Source organism: Ornithorhynchus anatinus, chromosome X1 (assembly GCF_004115215.2).
Source record: "Ornithorhynchus anatinus isolate Pmale09 chromosome X1, mOrnAna1.pri.v4, whole genome shotgun sequence".
In the NCBI taxonomy this organism is placed as follows: Eukaryota; Metazoa; Chordata; class Mammalia; order Monotremata; family Ornithorhynchidae; genus Ornithorhynchus; species Ornithorhynchus anatinus.
In genome coordinates this window covers 113,438,434-113,461,270 of record NC_041749.1, presented here as the reverse complement: position 1 = coordinate 113,461,270, position 22,837 = coordinate 113,438,434, and the positions used below count along the sequence as shown (strand labels likewise).

General features: G+C 52.4%; 1 protein-coding gene across 1 annotated transcript; it reads left to right on the top strand.

The window, feature by feature from the left end:
* The first annotated feature begins 16,878 nt into the window (after nt 1–16,878).
* Nucleotides 16,879–22,768, top strand: RAB3A (RAB3A, member RAS oncogene family). Its single transcript, XM_001511098.5, has 5 exons — nt 16,879–16,988; nt 19,565–19,792; nt 20,067–20,185; nt 20,577–20,701; nt 21,166–22,768. Exons 2-5 carry the CDS (start codon nt 19,565–19,567, stop codon nt 21,354–21,356), a joined length of 663 nt encoding a protein of 220 aa, XP_001511148.2. The 5' UTR covers nt 16,879–16,988; the 3' UTR covers nt 21,357–22,768.
* Nucleotides 22,769–22,837: the final 69 nt, after the last annotated feature.

Below are 22,837 nucleotides of genomic sequence, written 5' to 3'. Positions count from 1 at the left end.
TGGTACCCACCGGGACCCGGCTCCCTTTGGGTAGGGCGACGGCATATGATCTCCGGGAAGGGGACTGTGCCTACCCCCAGAGCCGCAGCCCAGCCCCGAAGTTAATGGAAAAGGTGTGAGGGAGGCCCCGGGGCTGGAGCTGGAGTGGGGGCTGCCGCCCCCACCCCCGCTGCGGCTAAAGGGAAGGCCAAACTTCTGGGGAATGTGAAGCTGGCCCCAAAAGCTCCCCATCCCTTGAGGGTGGCCCAGGGAAATGAACAGAGGCTAGGTCACCCTGAGCTTCTGGCCCCAGGAGCCTCCTGCCCTGTGCGGTGTCACGCACGGGGTGGAGGGTGTGTGCCAGCTGCCGGGGTTTCATTTATTCGGACCCAGTTTCACGTTTTATAAAAAATTTTGTAGCTCACTTTTTAATAACAACTTTCGCCTCTCCCCCCCTCCCACCCCGCCCCCCCTCCCCGCTCCCCCACCCCGTACACACACCCGGCACGCATCCCGTGGCCTACGTGGCTTTCTGTCCTGTTCGCACTGGTTTTCTGTGACCTGCACTGGAGATGCTGCATTGTGCCCTTTTGCCGGGGCCACCCCCATGCTCGGGTCTGTCCCTGGTCATTGCTGTGTCCTCGTTGGGTTTTTGACTTTATTTTTTCTGCTGTGTATCTCAGGCCCCTTCTTCCTGCTGTGTGATCTTTCTATATGAACCTGAAGTCTTGTCTCGCTCCATGAAGCTACAGGGTTTCAAATACTGAATGTGGCAGGACATACTTAGAGCCTGTTTTCTGGGGGTTGGAGCCCAGGTGTGATGGGAGGAGGCAGCTGGAAGCCGACAGGCAGAGCTGGAAGGGCCCCAGTGCATGACTTGCTGGTGCCATGTGTGTGTGTGGTGGTGGTGGTTGGGGGGGTGGGAGTGGGGGGGTGGGCGGAGGGGTGGGGAGGGCTCAGCGCAAAGAGGTGGGAGAACAGAAGGATTTTCAATTGCCATGAATTTGAGCCAGGTGGGGCAGGTGGCGAGGGTGAAACTGACCTAGAAACTTAGTCTAAAGAAAGCCGCGCCCCCCCGCCTCCCCCCCGTTTTAGCTGGGCCAGCCGCTGCCCCCTTAGCAACTGTGAAAGCACAACACTAAAAGGGTCACCCGCTCTGGGCGTGGCCGATTCTCCAACAGCCCTTGCCGTGATATGTCAATCGGCCTCGGCCTGGGTGACAGGACAGCTGGGTCTGGTTTGGAGGTTCTAGAGACCCCCGGAGGTGCTGGGGTTCTCGGTGGCCAGTGGGGTTTGGGGGGGGGGGCATACCTGTCAGGCCTCAGGGATCTAGATGGTTGGTGGAAAAAGACGTGTCCCTGCAGATTCCTGAGGCCACCGCCCCATACCCTTTCTCTGGATTGGGATGACAAACTCCAGCCCTGGCTCCTTTGCAGCCTGCCCATTTCTGGGTGGAACCCCAAATCTGAGGGACAGGGGAGGCCCCCACCTCTCAGTAACTTGCTTTCTTTCCTCCCCCGCCCCCCACCTGGCTGAGCTTAGAGGGGAGCCCAGAAAAGTGCTGCCGGCCGGCAGCCCTGCTGCATCCCTCCGGCTGAGAGGGAAGGAAGAATTTGTTGGGGGATGCTCCCTGGAGGTCTCCAGCTGTCCCAGGCGTGACTCCTGCCATCAGACTGGGCTCTTTAGCTGCCTGTTGTTGCCAGTTGCGTGTATTGTAGATTTAGCATAAAAAACAACAAAACTGAATCCAAGCAGCCTGATCGCATTTCTGTGTGTGTCTGCGTGCGCGCGCACGTTTGTGTGGATGCGGGCCCTTAATCCCCGCGATGCGTCGTCCCTAAGGTCTGAGGCCCTTGTCCTCTCTGGACTAAGCTCTCTGCAGGAGCTGGTGGGGAGGTGGGAGTGCACCAGGGGGTGCTGCTTTTCCCCTCAGTTGGCCCCTCGCCTGAGTCTGCCCACCCTGCCCAGGTGGTAGCTCAATTCTGGGTACCACCTCCACTTGCCCCAATTTTTCTGAGGAGCCCACACCCTCCTAACACCTCTCCCTCTCATTAAGACATGGCTGGCCTCAGGGCTTCTGAAGAGGAAGCCCCTTCCACACTGCCTAAATTTCCTGGCTACTCAAAGGACTGCCAGGAGATCGAGTTGGTCGATCGGTCTGTCCTCAGGCACGAGCTAAAGTCTGTGCCTCTCCGCTCTCCCAGGCTCTATGGGGTCTCAGCCATGGCCCCTATCTCAGAAAGAAATGCCCTTCCCAGGACCCGGGGGCGGGGGGGGGGAGGGAGGCGAGAGAGAAAGAGAGAGAGAAAAAGAAGAGGGAGAGGAGAGCCCAGACAACGTTGACGAATTGGTCGCCCCCTTCCTCCCCCTGCACTGATCACATGGGCCGGTGGTTTAAAAGAGCAAACAGGATTTCTTCTGAAGGGCCTTAATCTTCTCTGGATCTGAGCTCATTGCAAACCTCCCCCCTTCCAGAAGTTGCTCACGCAGCCCGGCCCCGGGTGGCAGTCAAAGGCTATGGAATCTGTCTTCAGGGAGCCTGGACACCCCCCCACCCCGCTCCACTTTCACTTGCCTTCCAATGACTTTGGAAATATTAACTCTGGTTCAGTCCTTTGCTTCCCAAAGACCCTGGTTGTACTTCACCAAAAGGAAACCATGAGGGAAAATTTGTAGACAGTCGGTACACAAACATAAACACACTCAGCATTCCAACCTCTACGCAGAAGCATACCCACCTCAAATTTTTCTCCCTTCAGCCGCCACCTACACACGAAAGACCACTGGCTTTGTTTAGCCCTGAACTGTGGGACCCTCTAATCCAAAACTTAGAAGACAGCTTCTTTCCAGACTTTCCAGTTGGTAGATGATGACCATTGCTGATCTTCCCTAGAAACCCAGCCTGAGCCCCTGGCTTCTAGTGTCCGGGAGGGGTGAGGGCCCTCTTAGGCTATAAGGGAGCACTGTGGAGAATCAGGAGAGTCAAGGTCACCCAAGTGATACTGAAGAAGCCTTTACTCTTTCCCGATGCGGGGAGAAGGAGAGTCAAGGTCACCCAAATGATACCGAAGAAGCCTTTACTCTTTCCCAATGGGGCTCACAGGCAGCTGCCAGCTGTCTCCGAATTTTATTCAAATAACTCTCCCTCCCCTTGACCCATCTCTGATTGCTCCCTGACAGCAGGGTCTGTTTGTTGCTCTCACTTTCCCAGTGATGGTCACCCAGGTCCAATTGCTGTAAACTATCCTTCAAGGTCCTTCTCTCTCTCCCGCCTGCCTAACGGGTGAGAGCACTCCTGCCCACCAGACCCCCGATTCGTTGGAATTCCGCTGGACCCATTCGCCCTAGGGGCTCAGTAGGGTTCAAACTGGCCTAGTGAATGGGTGTCTGTGAGGCTGTGAAAGGGGCTTCCGGCTCCCAGCTTCCCAGACCGAGCTTAGTGGAGAGCGGGTCCCTTTACCCGCTGTTCCTTGTCAAATCCCTCCTGTGTCACTGGTGACACCTGGGCAGGAGCTTCCCGGGACAAACAAGACCAAGGCCAGTTTCCATTCCCTAGATTACGTTGGCCCAGCGCTTTACGGGATGGTCAGAAGGGTCTGATCCTTCGTGCCTCCGTCCTGCAATCGTTTGCCCCGTTGCCAAAAAGAGCCTCGGGGACGAATGTCAGGTCAATGGTGCCACCTGCTGGCTGAAGAGTCGTCTTACCAGTAAGCAATGCTAATGGAGGGCCGATGGGACGGGTCCAGAAGGCCGATTCCCCCGCGGGACACTGAAGCAGGAAGGCTCGCCGACTTCCCCTCCCGTTGGAGTGGAAGGGCCCGGCTGGCTGATGGGGGAAGGCATTTCATTTGAACCCGGGAAACTGAGCCCTGACTCCTGGATTAAAGCAAATGCCAGCCCGGGGCCACAGCCAGGTGCTCCTGTTACTCTCGGGAGGGGGAGGTTCGTCCCACATAGGAATTACTTCTTCATCGGCCTGGCTGAACCATTTGATAGTCATTCTGACCTCCGGTTCACGAGTTTAGCGGCATGTTGAGAATTCCCACTCCTTGGTTCGTCCGGAATACTTTCCAGTAATTTCAGAGATGAATATGTGCAGCATTTATGGATAAAGTCCATCTCCTACAGATCGCAAAGGAAGGAGGGGCCCAGCCAGGACACATTTGGGGCGGTTTGGGTTGGGTCACCTGCGACACCGTGCACTGGGACCCCTTCGATCATAATCAATTTGGTAGGTCTCTGGGACGCCCCAGAGAGCGGCAATTCATAAAATCTGCGGTCAGTCCTCTCCTCGGCATTTCCCGAGCACTACCAGGGGAGAAAGGAGAAGGGGACCTGGGGGAAAGAATGGGGAAAAGGGGTTCTCATCCTCTGTTGCAGAGGTGCCAAGGAAGAGGGCCAGCTGAACGGAGGCTGCTACTGCTGCTTGGCGGGTGATGGAAGAGGACCTCAGCCAGCCCCGTGGGCTTTACCCAGCTGCCACTGCAGCTCCAGTCCGTCCCCCCCCCCCCCCCATGGCCTCGGGGCATCCCCCAGGCTGCCCGAGTGGACCCCAGGAGAAGCAGCGTGGCTCAGTGGAAAGAGCCTGGGCTTCGGAGTCAGAGGTCATGAGTTCGACTCCCGGCTCTGCCACTTGTCAGCTGTGTGACTGTGGGCAGGTCACTTACCTTCTCTGTGCCTCAGTTCCCTCATCTGTAGAATAGGGATTAAAAGTGTGTGAGCCCCACGTGGGACAACCTGATTACCCTGTATCTCCCCCAGCGCTTAGAACAGTGCTCTGCATATAGTAAGCGCTTAACAAATGCCAACATTATTATAATTATTAAGTCCTCTCCTCCCCGAAGCAGCGTGGCTCAGTGGAAAGAGCCCGGGCTTGGGAGTCAGAGGTCATGGGTTCGAATCCCGGATCTGCCACTTGTCAGCTGTGTGACTGTGGGCAAGTCACTTAACTTCTCTGGGCCTCAATTCCTTCATCTGTAAAATGGGGATTAAGACTGTGAGCCTCACGTGGGACAACCTGATTACCTTGTATCTACCCCAGCGCTTAGAACAGTGCTCTGCACATAGTAAGCGCTTAAGAAACACCAACGTTATTATTATTACTGGGTGCGGAACACTTAACTAGAGGCTTGGGAACTTACCACCGATGGCAAAAAAACGCAGTCCCTGCCCTTGAGGAACTTATAATCTAATGGAGACCAGCTGACACAAAGTGCAAATATGTAATAGCAGAGTCATGTCTAAAGTCAGGCCCAAGTTATACTGCATCTGCAAACATCTACTGGCAGCCCTACACCAGCCAACCTCCCACGATTCTTAGCTTCTGCAGGAGCGTCCAGCAAAGCCCACTGTCTCCTATAGCCTTGGATCACTCACGACACTGACCTTACTGTACTTTTAAAAAACAAACTATGCCATTTGCTCCAGCTATGTTGTGACTCTGATACTGGATGAAGGCCCAGAAAGTCACTTTGGCCAGAAAATAACTGAAATGGTAGTTGGAAGCAGGAAGCAGGGTGTGCCTTGCTCTGCTACCTTCTCAGACCCTTAGGGAAATAAGATGCTCTAGCTGAGGATACTAACCCAGAGAGCAGTACCAAAAGCACCTAAGCCCCAGGCCTCTGCAGATGCAAGGTGAGTGTTGCTGCATTGTCTATGCAAATAGACACACAGCCCCAAGGGCACGCTCCTGCTCTGTCTCCAGAAGAAGACAGCCTTGGCCTTTGGGTTATGGATGATACCCAAGAGGATGCATCGGGTTTGAGCTCATTTTGCAGCAGCCTTGTCTCTAGCCATTTAAGTGCTGTGAGCAAGTAAATTCTTTGTGATTTACAATGAAGCAACTAGTGTGGCTCCAGTGAGGTCACCAGAAAAGTCTCCTAGGAAGCTAGGAACTGTCCTGTGGCAAACAGAGAGGAAAACTACACACAAAAAAAACCCTAACCTTAAGCCCATATCAGAAGCACTGAGAAAACTGGAAGAATCCTGTTTCACGGCCACCTGGCCATCCGAGGGTCGGGGGTGGGAGGGGGAAGGGTTCTCTTTTCCCTGGCCTTCCAGATCAATCAATCAATCACTGGGATTTAGTGAGCTTTTACTGTATGCAGAGCACAGGGTACAATATAATCCCTGCCCATAAGGAATTTACAGTCTAGAGGGGTAGCACCGGCCTAGTGGATAGAACATGGGCCTGGGAGCCAGAGGCCCTGGGTTCTAACCCCGACTCCACCACTTGCCTTCCGTGTGACCTAGGTCAGGTCACTTAACTTCTCTGTGCCTCCATTTCTTCATCTGTAAAATGGAGGTTCGATACCTGTTCTCTCTCCTACTTGGACTGTGAGCTCCGTGTGGGACAGGGACTATATTTAGCCTGATTAACTTGTAACTACCCCAGTGCTTAGAACAGTGCTTGCCACATAGTGAGCACTTAACAAACACTATAAAAAATGGGGAGACAGACATTTGAAACTTGGGTGGAGGTGACATTCACCATCAGATTACATTTGGCTTCCTACTCCATCCATCTGGACCTCCCTAACGGTTTCCACACTGAATGGAGTTGTCCACGTGGACGGTAGAAGCTGGAGAAAAATCACTCTTTCAGGACTTGGGCCACCAAAGGCCTAGGGGCTCAGGCCACTGGATGGAAAACCACAGTCATTCTCGAAACATAGCCCGTGTTTCTCCACAATGTTTTTCAGCTCTGCCTAGTAGCACATCGAAGATAATCCTGAACAACTGGAGCCTGGGCACCTGTTCCTACCCAGACCCAATCCAAGCTCTTTCTATGTCGTGGCAGAGGCCCAGAACTCACGCCAGCTTACTCTGAAGGGATAAGATTTGAATGTGCTGCTCGTGCGTGACGGAGTAATCCTTCCACAGGCAGCAGCAGCCCAGTGTTTCCTCGCCACTTGATCTCCAAGGTAGATTTTAGGCTCCAGTTAAGAGTATCAGGGGCTGCTGGGTCCAAAGCTCTTTTCTAGGTGCTTGGGGAACACCAGAACATCAGAGTAGAAGACCCGATTCCTGCCCTTGAGGTGCTTGCGGTCTTCTGGTGAAGACAAACCGTTGGAAATCAGTGACTAAATAATAATTGAAAGACTATGCAGAGATCAAGAGCAAATAACAAAATGAGGAATATATAGGTACTTAAACCTCTCCCATCTCCCCCTCCCCCATCTCTCTCTCTCTTTCTCTCTCTGGTAGCACACTTGAGCCAGTCAGCAACCAAGGTTTACTTGCAGAACAAACTCATTCCGTGTGGTCAGAAATCAACTAGGGCCGGATTAAGGCTTGGGGTTGGGGAGTGGGGCTGGAGCAACTACCGTAGAGGGTTCCCTTATGGGGAAAGGGGCAGAGGGGAGAAAGGAAATGGGGAGCAGAGGGAAGGAATGGAGAAAAGCGTTCTCATTTGCTGCAGAGGTGTTGCCCCCAGCCAAGGGAGAGGGCCAGCTGAGTGGAGGCTGCTGCTGCTCTGCAGGTGATGGAAGAGGACCTCAGCCATCCCTGGGGGCTTTACCCAAATGCCACTTCAGCTCCAGCCTCCTCTCTTTGGCCTCGGGGCATCCCCCAGTCTGTCTGAGTGGGCCCCATGAGATGTGCAGCCAGCTCTCCCCCATTGGGCTCTGGGCATGGGAGCTCTGGGGCCTGGCACCTAGGAGGGGGCAAAAAGAACCCTGAAAGTTATGGGGTTGAGCCAGGGAATTGTGGCCTGCTGGCAGAGGTCATAAGATGAAAATCGACAGCACTCTGGCTTCCTTCTCTTCCCTCAAACCAAAGCTGGAGCCAGTGGCCCTGATGGGGGACCCATGGCCAGGGAGGCCCAGGTATGAGCCTTATGTATTGCTCTCAACCCTACACCGAATCTCATTAATTCCTGTTCAGTCTGTCCCTGACCCCTGTGCCTGCCTGTGAGACAGAAATTTACTTGTCAGAGAAAACCAACATTAAAAATATATTTTCCTGTGAGGCACACAGCCGCCCACGCTACTCACTCTGCTTCTTTGAGTCAAAAAGGGCAAACCTGCCTGACCTTCCTTTGCTATTCTTCCTGGAAGTTCTCCTGGATTCACTCAGAGTTACTCTTCTTCCCCTCTAGACTGTAAGCTCTTTGTGAGTTGGGATGGTGTCTACCAATTCTGTTATGTTGTACTCTCCCAAGCACAATTGATTCATCCAATCTGCTGCTTTAGGTCTGTTGTGCCAGGGCAAATGAACAATTTCTCTTAACCTGCATAACTTTGTCAGTCAATCAATGGTATTTACTCAATCAATCGTGTTTACTGAGCACTCACTCTGTGCAGAGCACTGTACTAAGCACTTGGAAGAGTACGGTATAACAGAGTTGGAAGACATCTTCCCTGATCCCAAGGAGCTGCCACTGAATGGTATTTGGCCTTCTTGTCCACAAAGATGCTCATAGGTGAACTTCACTGTCACTGATGTCTTCTTCAATTATAAATATTTAATCAGGGGTATTTGTTGAGTGCTGACTGTATGCATAACATTGTACAAAGTGCTTGACTACTACAACAGCCTCCTCGCTGACCTCCCTGTCTCCTGCCTCTCCTCCCTCTAGTTCATATTTCACTCTCTTGCCCAGACCATTTTTCTAAAAAAAAAAAAATTCAGTCCACAACTCCCCACTCCTTAAGGACCTCCAGTGGTTGCCCATCCACCTCCACATCGAGAAGAAACTCCTTATCATCAGCTTTAAGGCACTCAATCAGCTCTCCCCATCCATGCCTTGCCTCTCTGATCTCATAATAATAATAATTATGGTATTTGTCAAGCGCTTACCATAGTAAGCTTCCTATGTGCAGAGCACCGTTCTAAGCACTGGGGTTGATACAGGGTAATCAGGTTGTCTCACGTGGGGCTCACAGTCTTAATCTCCATTTTACAGATGAGGTAACTGAGGCACAGAGAAGTTAAGTGACTTGCCCAAAGTCACCCAGCTGATAAGTGGCGGAGCCGGGATTAGAACTCATGACCTCTGACTCCAAAGCCCGTGTTCTTTCCACTAAACCACGCTGCTTCTCATGCTACAATACAACCTGCACACTTCTCTCTTCTATTGCCAGCCCTCTCACTGTACCTCAATCTCATCTATCTCGCCGCCGACTTCTCACCCACATCCTGCCTCTGGCCTGGACCGCCCTCCTTCTTCATACCTGACAGAAGATCATTCTCCCCACTTTCACAGCCTTATTGAAATCACATCTCCTCCAAGGGCCTTCTCTGACTAAGACCTCATTTCTCCTACCCACCCTCCCTTTTGTGTTGCCCATGTATTTGGATCTGTACCCTTTCAGCACTTGATATTCACGCAGTTTATAATCTAGCTGTCATCTCCATGCAGTACCCTTGCCCTGTTCAAGTGGGAGAAATTCTTCATCCCCACCCAAATGGATGCAGTAAAGGATCCAATAATCTTCTGCCTTTCCTTCTCACCCATCTCTTAGTGATTTCTGAGGCTGGGACAATGCTGGTTTGGAGGCAGGAACTAGGAGCACTTTGTCAGGAACATATAATAATAATAATAATAATAATGATGATAGTACTTCCTAAGCAGTTACTATGTGCCAAGCACTGTTCTAAGTGCTGGAGTAGCTATAAGTTATCAGGTTGAACACAGTCCCTGTTCCACATGGGGCTCACAGTCTAGGAGGGAATAGGATTTAATCCCCAATTTACAGATGAGGCAACTGAAGCACAGAGAAGTTGAGTGACTTGCCCAAGGTCATACAGCAGACATGAGGCAGAGCTGGGATTAGAGTTCAACTGGAAGCAGTGTGGGAAGCAATGTGGCCTAATGGAAAGATCCTGGACCTGGAGTCAGAGGACCTGGGTTTTAATCCCGGGTCTGCCATTTGTCTGCTGTGCCACCTTGGGCAAGTCATTTAACTTCTCTGGGTCTCAGCTACCTCATCTCTAAAATGGAGATTAAGATTGTAAACCCCATGTAGGACATAGACTCTATCCAACCTGATTAGCTTGCTTCTACCCTAGCGCTTAGTACAGTGCCCGGCACATAATAAGCGCTTAACAAATACCATTGAAAAACAAACAAAAAAAACACCCAGGATCCATCCTGTGACTCCCTGGCCCCAGATCTTTCCATTAGGTCATGCTGCAGTACCATGTGCCCCTTCTTTACAATTTTCCACACCCTCACATTTGGCCTCTCAATTATATTCTCTCCTAATTCCTGTTCATCATTTATTCATCCCAATCTGTTTCAGAGGTTGAGTAATCCAGTCAATTTCCTGGCAGTTCCTGCCTGAGGAGTTAAAATCAGGGCAGGTGCCTAGCGAGAAAGCCGCAGGCCGGGCCTTAATTATCATAATGTTAATAATAATAATAATAATGGTATTTGTTAAACGCTTACTGTGTCAAACACAGTACTAAGCCCTGGGCTAGATACAAGATAATCAGGGCCCAGATGGGGCTCACAGTCTAAGTAGGAGGGAAAACAAGGATCAAATCCTCATTTTGCAGATGAGGGAACTGAGACACAGAGAAGCTAAAGGACATGTCCAAGGTCACACAGCGGACAAATGGCAGAGCGGGGATTAGAACCCAGATCCTCTGACTCCCAGGCCCAGGCTCTTTCCACTAGGTCATACTGCTTCTCAGCCTTGGGGGAAAAGGCTCTGCAGTGAGCAGCCCCTCCAATCTTTGCCTGGACTGGGCACAGCCCCTTTCCCTCTGAGATTGAAGGGAGACCAAATCCATTTCAAGACCTTCCTCTATAACCTGCTGAAGAAGAAGCATCAAACATCTCCACTCTAAGGCCTGCTCAGGTTTTGGCAGCCAGAACTCACTCTTGGATTCTGGCCAGTTTATTAATAAAAATAATAATAATCGTTCTATTTGTTAAGTGCTTACTATGTGCCAGGCACCGTACTAAGTGCTGGGGTGGACACAAGCTAATCAAGTTGGATACAGTCCCTGTCCCACATGGGGCTCACAGTCTCAATCCCATTTTACAGATGAAGTAACTGAGGCCCAGAGAAGTAAAGTGACTTCATTCATTCAATTGTATTTATTGAGTACTTACTGTGTGCAGAGCACTGTATTAAGCGCTTGGAAAGTACAATTCGGCAACAGATAGTGACAATCCCTACCCAACAACGGGCTCACAGTCTACAAGGGGGAGACAGACAACAAAACGAAACAAGTAGACCAGCATCAATGCCATCAAATTAGATAAATAGCCTAAGGTCAAACAGCAGACAAGTAGCAGATCCGGGTTTAGAACCCAGGATCTTCAGATTCCCAGGACCGTGCTCTATCCACTATGCTATGCTCAGAGGGATAGTGTGGGGAAAGAAGAATAAACGGGGCACCCGGGTGTTCAGGGGAAGTAGGAGGGAAGCCTGCAGATATATATGACTAGTCCCAAGTGGAGACAATGATGCTTGTCCCAGGAAAAGCTGGCTTCTCCATCCAATTGGGATGCATTCCTGGCCACAAGATGAACCTAAGGGGTACACTCTTAAGAGGAATGTGTACCTTCTGAAGACTTTATGCGAACACTGATATAGTTTCCTTCGTTAACCTTATATGGATGGGCCTGAGCAACACTCCCTTCAGGGCCATTGCTAATGTTAAAAGTACATTTCCTTGCAAATAAAGCCTCTTGTCCTGGCTTTTTCCATTAAGGATTCTGTAACACTACCTCCTCCCTCTTTCCCTTGTGACTGGAGGTGTTTAAAAGTATCCTTGTGACTTTGCGACTTGTCAGTTTTCCTAAACAGAATAAAGAGGGGTGGTGGAGAGGGAGAAAAAGATAGAGAGAGAGGGAAGGTGAGGGAGAGAGGAAGGGAGAGAGAGGAGGAAGGGACGAGGGAGAGGAGGGGAAAAGGGGGAGAGGGAAAAGAAGAGGGGGGAGGGGTGGAAAGGTTGAGAGAGAAAAAGAGAGGAGAGCTCAGTGGTTTGTAGCCATTATTGTTAGGACCTGGAATGAGAAAAACGGGGGAAACTTTTAGTGGGCTAGTAAAAACTTGGGCAGTCTGGTCGATTTTATGAATCTATCTGCACAGACAACAGATTTAAAGAGAGCTGACGAAGGCGAGCCTTGGAAAAAAGTGTTCCAGCCTTTCATATTCTGCAAGAGTCATGGGGTTCAGGAAAAGAGGCTAAATTACTCTCCCCGTCTCCACCCACATAAAGAAAAATGAAATAACAGCATTTTGCAATTAAATTAATTTTGTGCCAAAGCAGGAATAGTTCCATAGCTTTCAGAACAGTAATAGAGCAGTTAGGTCTGGTTATTTGGCTCTTTAGGGCAGCGGAGAGAAAGCGACGAGGATGCATTTAAAGAAAAAATGAAATGGATGAATTATTTTTTAGACTCCAGGACTCGGCAGTCTGCAATTAAAAAATTTGTCTCGAAATTACTGAGGCCTCTTTATGCCCTTCAGCCCCAAATGGTTTCCTGCCCGTAAGCCTCTCTAGATCTGAAACAGTTTAATAACCGGAGCCCTGGGGTTATTATTATTGTTATTAATAGTAATAACAACACTAATCATCATCATTTCCTGTGGGCAGGGAACATGTCTACCAACTATGTTGCATTGTACTCTCCCAATTGCTCATACAGCACTCTGCACACAGTAAGCACTCCGAAAAAAACAGTTTTTTTTTTTTTTAATGGTATTTGTGCAGTTCTAAGTGCTAGGGTAGATACGAGCTAATCAATTTGGACACAGTCCATGTCTCACATGGGGCTCACAGTCTTAATCCTCATTTCACCTTCACAATATCGCCAAGATCCACCTTTTCCTCTCCATCCAAACTGCCACTGTGCTGGTACAAGCTCTCATAATATCCCGACTGGATTACTGTGTCAGCCTCCTCTCTGGTCTCCCTTCCTCCTGTCTCTCCCCACTCCAATCTATTCCGCTGCCCGGATCATCTTCCTACAGAAACGCTCTGAGCATGTCACTCCCTTTCATTCATTCAATAGTATTCATTGAGTGCTTACTATGTGCAGAGCACTGTACTAAGCGCTTGGAATGAACAAGTCGGCAACAGATAGAGACAGTCCCTGCCGTTCGACGGGCTTACAGTCTAATCGGGGGAGACAGACAGACAAGAACACTCCCCTCCTCAAAAACCTCCAGTGGTTGCCTATCGACCTTCACACAAAACAAAAACTCCTCACTCTTGGCCTCAAAGCTCTCCATCATCTTGCCCCCTCCTACTTCACCTCCCTTCTCTCTTTCTACTGCCCACCCTGTACACTCCGCTCCTCTGCCACTCACCTCCTCACCGTCCCCCGTCCGCGCCTGTCCCACCATCGACTCGACCCCTGGCCCACGTCCTACCGCTGTCCTGTAATGCTCTCCCTCCTCACATCTGCCAAACTAACTTTCTTCCCCTCCTCAAAGCCCTACTGAGAGCTCACCTCCTCCAGGAGGCCTTCCCAGATTAAGCCCCCCTTTCCCTCTGCTCCTCCTCCCCTCTCCTTCCCCCCCTCCCGCCCTCTGCTCTTCCCCCTTCCCCTCCCCTCGGCACTGTGCATATTTGTGTATATTATTTATGACCCTATTTATTTTGTTAATGAGGTGTATATCTCCATGATTCTCTCTATCTTGATGATGTTGTTTTGTTTTGTTCTGTTTGGCTGTCTGTCTCCCCCGTTTAGAGTGTGAGCCCGTTACTGGATAGGGATTGACTCTATCTGTTGCCGAATTGTACATTCCAAGCGCTTAGTACAGCGCTCTGCACATAGTAAGCGCTCAGTAAATACTATTGAATGAATTAATTTTACTGATGAGGTAACTGAGGCACAGAGAAGGGTAGTGATTTGCCAAGGTCACACAGCAGGCAAGTGGCAGAGTCCAGAATCAATTGATTGATTGATTGATAAGTGCTGGGGTAGATATAGTACAACACAACACAGTACAATCAGATCAGATCAGACACAGTCTCTGTCCTACATGGGAGTTGTGAAAGGTAAACAGGCTTTGGAAAAAGCACTAGAGAAAATTCACATCACACCAGGGTCTTTCCAGAAGCCGGAAAGTCACTCTTTTTCTCTCTTTAACAGTCCACGAAATTATCCTGCTGTTTAAAGAAAGACGATACCTCTGTTCTCTCCCACGCTGGCAACCGCCTCTTCTTCATAATGAATAAAGTGAACACTAGCAGCTGCCTACAAGCCAGGTCCCAGAAGCGATAGCTCAGGGAAAACAGGACATTTGGGAAGTTGTTGTGCCACGGTCTGACTCATAGCCAATTTTCTCTTCACCTCGAAGCCTGCATTTTTTTTCACACCCCAGGGGAAAAACATTGCCTGGTTTGAGCAGGCAATTTTCTGTGTACCCATAGTTTCTGGATGGGTTTCCTTTCGGGAGCTTAGAGAGGGGTGGATGGGGGCATACTGTGGATCGTATGGACGGCCACGGGGTAGCTTGTAGGGAATGCTGGGGTGGGTTTAATAACAATAATAATAATAATAATGATAATCATCATCATTATCATCATCATGGTATTTGTTAAGTGCTTACTATGTGTCAGGCACTGTACTAAACGCAGGAGTGGATACAAGCAAATCGGGTTGGACACAGTCCCTGTCATTCATTCAATCGTATTTATTGAGTGCTCACTATGTGCAGAGCACTGTACTAAGCGCTTGGAGTGTACAATTCGGCAACAGAGACAATTTCTGCCCAACAACGGGCTCACAGTCTAAATGGGGGAGACAGGCAACAAAACAAAACAAGTAGTCAGGCGTCAATACCATCAAGATAAATAGAATCATAGATATATACACATCATTAACAAAATAGAGTAATAAATTATATATACAAATATGCACAAGTGCTGTGGGTTGGGGAAGGGGGAAGAGCAGAGGGAGGGAGTAGGGGGGATGGGGAGGGGAGGAGGAGCAGAGGGAAAAGGAGGGCTCAGCCTGGGAAGGTCTCCTGGAGGAGGTGAGCTTTCAGTAAGGGCTTTGAAGAGGGGAAGAGAGTTAGTTTGGCGGATGTGAGGAGGGAGGCCATTCCAGGTCATGTGGGCCAGGAGTCGACGGCGGGACAGGCGAGAACGAGGGACCTTGAGGAGGTTAGCGGCAGAGGAGCCGAGTGTACGGGGTGGGCTGTAGAAGGAGAGTAGGGAGGTGAGGTAGGAGGGGACCAGGTGATGGAGAGCTCTGAAGCCAAGAGTGAGAAGTTTTTGTTTCATGTGAAGGTCGATAGGCAACCACTGAAGGTTTTGAGGAGGGGAGTGATGTGCTACATGGGGCTCACAGTCTCAATTCCCGTTTTACAGATGAGGTAATTGAGGGACAGAAAAGTGAAGTGACTTGCCCAAGGTCACACAACAGATAAGTGCCAGAGCAGAAATAGAACCCATGACCTGCTGACTCCCAGGCCCGGGCTCTAACCACTAAGTCATGCTGCTTCTCTTAAGGGTTTAAGGCTCCGCTAGAAGAGACCAGGGACAGGAACCATTTAGAGAAGCAGCGTGGCTCAGTGGAAAGAGCCCGGGCTTAGAAGTCAGAGGTCATGGGTTCTAATCCCACCTCTGCCATTTGTCAGCTGTGTGACTTTGGGCAAGTCACTTCACTTCTCTGGGCCTCAGTTACCTCGTCTATAAAATGGGGATGAAGCCTGTGAGCCCCATGAGGGACAAGCCGATCACCTTGTATCCCCCCAGTGCTTAGAACGGTGCTTTGCACATAGTAAGTGCTTCACAAATACCAACATTATTACTATTAACCTCTTCACCATGGAAAAGCCGGTGTGCGGGGCCCGAAGAGGGCGCCTACCTGACAAACTATTAGTAATAATAATTATGGTATTTGTTAAGCGCTTACGATTGTTCTAAGCGCTGGGGTAGAGACAAGGTAATCGGGTTGTCCCACGTGAGGTGCTTAGAACAGTGCTTGGCACATATGAGAAGCAGCATGGCTCAGTGGAAAGAGCACGGGCTTTGGAGTCAGTGGTCATGGGTTCGAATCCCGGCTATGCCACTTGTCAGCTGTGTGACTGTGGGCAAGTCACTTAACTTCTCTGTGCCTCATCTGTAAAATGGGGATTAAGACTGTGAGCCCCACGTGGGACAACCTGATTCCCCTGTGTCTACCCCAGCGCTTAGAACAGTGCTCTGCACATAGTAAGCGCTTAACAAATACCAACATTATTATTATTATTACATAACTTCTCTGTGCCTCACTTCCCTCATCTGTAAAATGGGGATTAAGACTGTGAGCCCCACGTGGGACAACCTGATAACCTTGTATCTACCCCAGCGCTCGCAACAGTGCTTGGCATATAGTAAGCGCTTAACAAATACCATCATTATTATAGTAAGCGTTTAAGAAATGCCAGTATTATTCTTAACCCCCATTTTACAGATGAAGTAACTGAGGCACAGAGCGGTGAAGTGGCTTGCCAAAGGTCACACAGCAGACAAGTGGCGGGGCCAGCACTAGAACCCACGTCCCCCGCCTCCCAAGCCCGTGTTCTTTCCACTGAGCCACGCCACCGGCCCTTCGCGAGGCCGCTCGTCCCCCGCCACTTTGGCTAAGCTGTACCGTCCGACTGTTGCCCGCCCTTCACACATTGAGCTACTAGGATTGGTCTACTTTGCCCATCACTCATTCTCCCAGCCAATCGAAGAGCTCGAGGAGTCCACGCGTTTTAATTAGGGTTGTAGGCTCTCCCGTTGGAGGAATGGGATCGGTTTAAGGCTCGCCCCGCCTCGGAACCGGAACACAAGCTCCTCCCCTCTTCCTTGCGCGCACCTGGGGCGGGGGGCGGGAGGCGTGGTCGTTTTGAACACCTCCCGGTAGCCAACATATCAAACCCCGCCCCCTCCTCGCTGATCTGCATACCGGGACTCCGCCCCTTTCCTTGCGTCGGCGGCTCATCTGCATCGGAGGCCCCGCCCCTCTCTTTGCAGGACGTCACCGTGGTTCTGCAGGGGCCAGAACCGACGCCGCTGCCGCTGCATTGGTGCAAGAGGAACTGGGTGCCGCTGCGTGCAATAGCGAGGTAACCGCTGCGGTGTCTTTAGCCGGAGCGGCCTCCCCTTCCCCTGATGCCCTGTGCATCCTTCTCGGGGGCCCTTGCCCCTTTTCTCTCCCCGGGCTGCTGAGCCCCATAACCTTCATTTGACATAGCTAGGTAGAAGGGTGGGTGGGGAAAGGGGGAGGAGTACGAAGATGCTGCAACAGCAGGAAAAACATATCGATCCGGGGAGTCGGGCCCGTGCAAAGCCCCTGCGGGGCGATTTAGCGCAGCCCCATCCCTCCTTCCCTCTCTCTTACCCTCTGCTCCCCACCCCAACCCCCACCGGGGTTGCCCCTTCGGCAGAGGGGGAGGTGCATTGCTCAGCAATCCGCCTCCATTAGGGTGCATCCATCCATTCGAGGGGTGCAGTGGGCCTTCTCTGTCACTACAGACCTGGGGTTGGGGAGCAGAGGAGGCAGGCCTCTTCCTCATCCCCATCCTACGCTGCTGCACTGCATTTTCTCCATCCCGGCCTTGGATACATTGGAGAGCGAACCAGTCCCCGCCCGTCGTCTTTCCAATTTCATTACAGTGCAGCAGAGCGGGGGCCTAGGGTTATTGGGTTGGAGTCCAGAGGGCCACTACAGTCCGCAGGGCTGGGGAGAGGGTACAGAAAAGAGGGCAGAAGGGGAGGAAATCTTAGTGGATTGGAGGAAAAATGTGTGTGTGCGCGCGCGTGTGCTTGTGTGCTTGTGTGCAGTGAATGTCACATGATGGAACCTGGCTGGCAGAGCTTTTTCTCCGCTCCGCAAATAATCGTTTTTCCTCTGCTGTGTGGAAAGAAGGGAAGGGAGGTGACTGATGCTTGAAGACAGGGGAATAAACATGCGTACATCTTATCCGTGAACATCTCCTCTCACACACATATATAAGTCTGTGCACTTAGCAATAATTATGAATGTACATGTGTGCATGTATATGAATATGTGATGAATCTGTGACGCTGTTTACACATACATCCACTTATGATTCCCTCTTAGATGTTCCCCTCGATGACTCTCTGGTCAGACAATTTGGCTGAGATTCAGCAAAGACAAACCTGGGCATAGAAACTGTTCCCAGAGGGAAGGGCATGGACAGGGGAGGCCCAGCACTGACACCATCTCTTAAATAAAACAGGCAGTGGCAGGGGCCATGAATGATTGATAGAGAGGCGGGGCCTCTGTGGACTGGAGGCTGTGGTCAGTGGCTCCATCTATTTATCTCTGGCCCCTCCACCTCCCTCCTAGTCTCTGGCTAGCACATCCCCAAATCCACCCCCCCCCCCAGCCAACACACACCCCTGCAAAAGGAAGGAACATGGGACAGGAAGGGTTGCCCTGTCACCTTTCCTGGAGGTTGGGGAAGGCGGGACAGGTTCAGACCTCTTATGTCCAGGTACTGGACCACCTGGACAGCGCCTTGGGGGCCTGATCTGTCCTGAGAGCTCCAGACCTGGGGGGCCAGGGGTCGGGACTTGTTCGGGGGGAGGATATGAAGGGAGGGTTTGGGCTGGCCTGGGGTGTTACGCTGAGCCCAGTGGAGAGTATAGGGGAAAAGGGCTCTACTGGTTTTGGGAAACGCCGATCCCCAGATGTCCAGGAAGGGAGGTAAGATTGGAGAGGTCTCCAGCTCTAGTCTCATTGGAGGTTGGAGGTCTCAGAGATCCCGGGATGGGCAGGTGAGCCATTGGGGTGGAAGTTCTCTCTCCTCCCTCTCCTCCCCCAGGGGCAGGCCCTAGCCTAAGGTCACAAGTTGGGGTCTGAGTTGTATCAAGGACCTCAGCAGGAGGCTGTTCCCCTGGGGTGAGAGGTTGGGGTGGGGGTAGCTATGGGGGGTGGGGGCGGGGCTGGGGAGGGTCGGGAGTGAGAGACAGCTTGGGGTGGCGTATGGCTAAGAGAAGGGATGGGGAGGTAGAGGAGAAGGGTGCCACAGGGTGCAGTCCTCCCCCTGCTAGGAAAACGACCTGAGTTTTCTCGCCTTGGCCCCGTGATCTCAGCCTCCAGCTGCAGCAACACCGGTGTGGAAATGACAAGAGGTTTGAGGCTGATTACAGGCCTGTCCCTGGAACTGGGAATCACAGGGAAATGCTCGCAGAGGGAATCTAGTGGTCGGGAGTTGGAGCAAGGCCGCGGGGCCAACCGCCCTCCAACACAGGCTGGGGAGGTGAAAGCTGTGTTGCTCTGCTCAGCCCCTATTCTGCTACTTGGAAGAACCTGCCCTGGCTTGGCCTGGGCGCCTGCCTCTGCTACAGCATCCGAGCTGAAGAGCTAGAGATGGCCCACTGGGGTGGGGAGGGGAGGCAGGCACGACTGCGGTCGGGGCCCTGTCCTTCAGAGCCGTGCTCTGGGGCTCGCTCTGACACCAGGCCGGCCGACCCGGGGGGGGGGGGGGCCCGAGAGGTGGGTCTCCCTCAGGCTCAGGCCAGTCCTGGCCCCTGCGGATAGCTGGAGGAGCTGCTCTGCTCCGGAGTCCAAAGACCATCGTGGGCTCTGAGTGCAGGAACTGCCTCCCGCACCCTTCCTGGGGGGCCCCCCTCCCCCCATCACATCCCCCCAACCCCGCCTCTCCCCCTGCAGATGGCTTCAGCAACAGACTCCCGCTATGGGCAAAAGGAATCCTCCGACCAGAACTTTGATTATATGTTCAAGATCCTGATCATCGGCAACAGCAGCGTGGGGAAAACGTCCTTCCTGTTCCGGTACGCAGACGACTCCTTCACGCCCGCTTTTGTCAGTACCGTTGGCATCGACTTCAAGGTGAAGACCATCTACCGCAACGACAAGAGGATCAAGCTGCAGATTTGGGTGAGAATGGGCTAGGCAGGGAGCTGGGGCACACGATATGGCTGGGGCAGGAGAGGGCTCTGGGTAAAGGGCTGGGGACAGCAGGAGGCCCTAAGAAGGGGCTGGGGTCCACAGGGGACTCTAGGGAAAGGGTTTGAGGAGGCCTTTGGGAACAAGTGATGGGCCGGGGCTGGTCTCAGTTGTCCAGATAGGGGTCCCTGCCACGGGAGATGTCTTTGGGGAGGATGGACTCCCCTGGGGTGTGGACCCACTGACCGGCTGGTTCCCCGTCCAGGACACAGCAGGGCAGGAGCGGTACCGCACCATCACCACTGCCTACTACCGGGGCGCCATGGGCTTTATCCTTATGTATGACATCACCAATGAGGAGTCCTTTAACGCTGTGCAGGACTGGTGAGCAACCTCTTTCTCCCCACTCACCCAGGGCAGCTGCCCGTTGTTTGGGCTCTTGGGGACCTGGAGAGGTGATGATTCTGGCCAAGGGCCCAGGCCGGGAGAGAGAGCAGAAAGGGGCCGGATGGGAGGTGGTGGGGGTGGGCGGGAGGGGGGCGGTGGCGGCGAGGAGGGGTGATAACTTAGATTCCAGGACTTCTAGGGAACCGGGGCTGCCCATCCTTGCTGGTGGCTCAGTGGGGCTTGGGGAGTGGGCTGGGTGGGAAGAGGTGGCTGCAGACGGCTGCAGTGCTTAAGGCCATCAGCCCGGGTCTGGGCTCTGACAGCCTCCTCCCTGCCCCTCTCCATCTCGTCTCACCTGCCCCTCCGCCTAACCTGCTCTGCCCACCAGGTCAACCCAGATCAAGACATACTCATGGGACAATGCTCAGGTGCTGCTGGTGGGCAACAAGTGTGACATGGAGGACGAGCGAGTGGTCTCCTCAGAACGGGGCCGGCAGCTGGCTGAGCACCTTGGTGAGTGAGGGTGCCCAGAGGGAATGAGCGGGTGCAGTTGGGGATAGATAGGGTTCTTGCCCCGAGAGATTCTCTCCCGGTTTGGCCGGGGGGGGAATCAGGCCTGGGCCCTTGAAGGCTCCTCAAAGAGGCTCCTCTCCGGTCATGGCGGCCGGCCGGCCTGCCCGGGACTGTGCCTCCTCGTTGCCTGTGTTGAGGCCTCAGGGCCGGATCCCAGCCTGGGTCTGGGGCTCCTGGACGAGACTGGCCCTGAGGGAAGTTAGGGGAGCAACCAAACCAGGACTTGACGCAGCATATGCCCTACCCCTACAAAGGGGACAGGGAGTGTCTCCCAGCTCCGCCCGCCGCCTCCTCCGGAACGGGTGGGAGCCTCCAGTGAGGGAACTGAGGCTAGAGCAGGGGCTCCTGCCCCTTCCTGCCCCTGGCCTCGAGCCCCATACCTCCCCCTCCCGCCCTCCGGGCAGGCTTTGAGTTTTTCGAGGCCAGCGCCAAGGATAACATCAACGTGAAGCAGACCTTTGAGCGGCTCGTGGACATCATCTGTGAGAAGATGTCAGAGTCCCTGGACACGGCCGACCCGGCAGTGACTGGAGCCAAGCAGGGGCCACAGCTCACGGATCAGCAGGCCCCCCCGCACCAGGACTGTGCTTGCTAAAGGCTCAGGCTCTGCCCTCACTCTCCCCAACTCCCCCCCCCTTTGGCATCCCTAGCACCTCTTCCCCCACCCCCTGCCCTCCTGACCTGCCCACCCCTTTCCCTCTTCCCATCTCCTTTCCCTCCTCCCTGGCTTGGGCATCAGGAGCTGGGGCCTGGAGTGAGGTGAAAATGGGTTAGGCGAGCAGGCAGGAGTGGTCTAGGCTCTCCCACACCTTAGGTCTTGACCCACCTCCCCCTTCCCCTGCAGCCCTGGGTGTCCCTCGGGTTTGAGGGAGAGGCTCCATTCCTGCAATTATTTATCTATTTATTTATTTATTTATTTATTTATTTGGGGATATGCTAAAGGCACCATGCCCTGCCCGTATCTTCCCTCCCCGGCTCTGTGAAGCCCGGCGTCTGGCTCCTCTCCTTCATCCCAAGACACCAAGCCCAGTGTCGCTCCCGGTGGGAGCCAGGATATGCTGAGCCCAGCCCAGAGCCCCCCCAGCTGCCATGCAGAGTTGTCTCGCCATGGAGAGCCCCTTGAGTTTCGTTCCAATCTCCCTGCACGGGCTGGATCTTTCCCAGGTTTTGTTTATTGTATAAATAGATCCTGATTCCCTCTCTTCCCTCCCAAATCCCCACCGTCTTCCTCCTTGTACATAACCGAGACTTCCCGTGTACATAGGATTAGCGAGTGACCCTGATGTAACATGCTGTGCTGTGACTTGTGCTAATGGTTTTATTTTATCAACGTGGTGTTGACCTGCTTCTGAATATCACTTTTTAAATTGACAATTTAAAACTAACAACAACCAACAAGACAGACAAGGGTTATAACAGCAGCTCTGTAGCAAACAGCCCCTCCTACCTTCGTGCCGGGGCCGGCACCCTAGGTGATGACTTGGATTTTGAATAGCTGGAAACATTGGATGATTGGAAGTAAATTCCATGTGCAGTGGTAGGAGAACTTCTTTGGGTGTGTATACACCCAAACCCACACGCCCTTTTTGGTCCTGGGGCTTTGAGGGATTGGGTTCCTTGGCAGGAGGGGCAAATTTGCTACAAGCTCCAATGTTCCTTGTGTGTTTATATAGTAATGTGTTTAATGTGGAGAATTGTGAGTTAGTGAATAACTATATCAGTGACCACACCTGAAGTATCGCTTTTCTCTCATTTGTTTACTTTTTGGGGCATGGGGGCGGGGGTGATGACACAGGATGGGGAGGGGGATTGCCCTGTGTATTTACTTGCAGATACCTGAACAAAAAAAAGCCCTTTGAAACCTCCTCTTGTGAAGTTTTCCTGATGATCTTATGGGAGAATTATGCTGTACTGTACAAATGTCACAAGTGTCAAACGAAGAGTCCGTTTCCTAAATCACTGTATTACAGAGATGTGGTGAGAAAATAAATTAATGCTGATCATATAGAGTTGTGTGGCCCGGGCTTTGCTGAATGTAAGTAGGGATCAGGGGGACAGGGAAGGGGCCAGGTACTC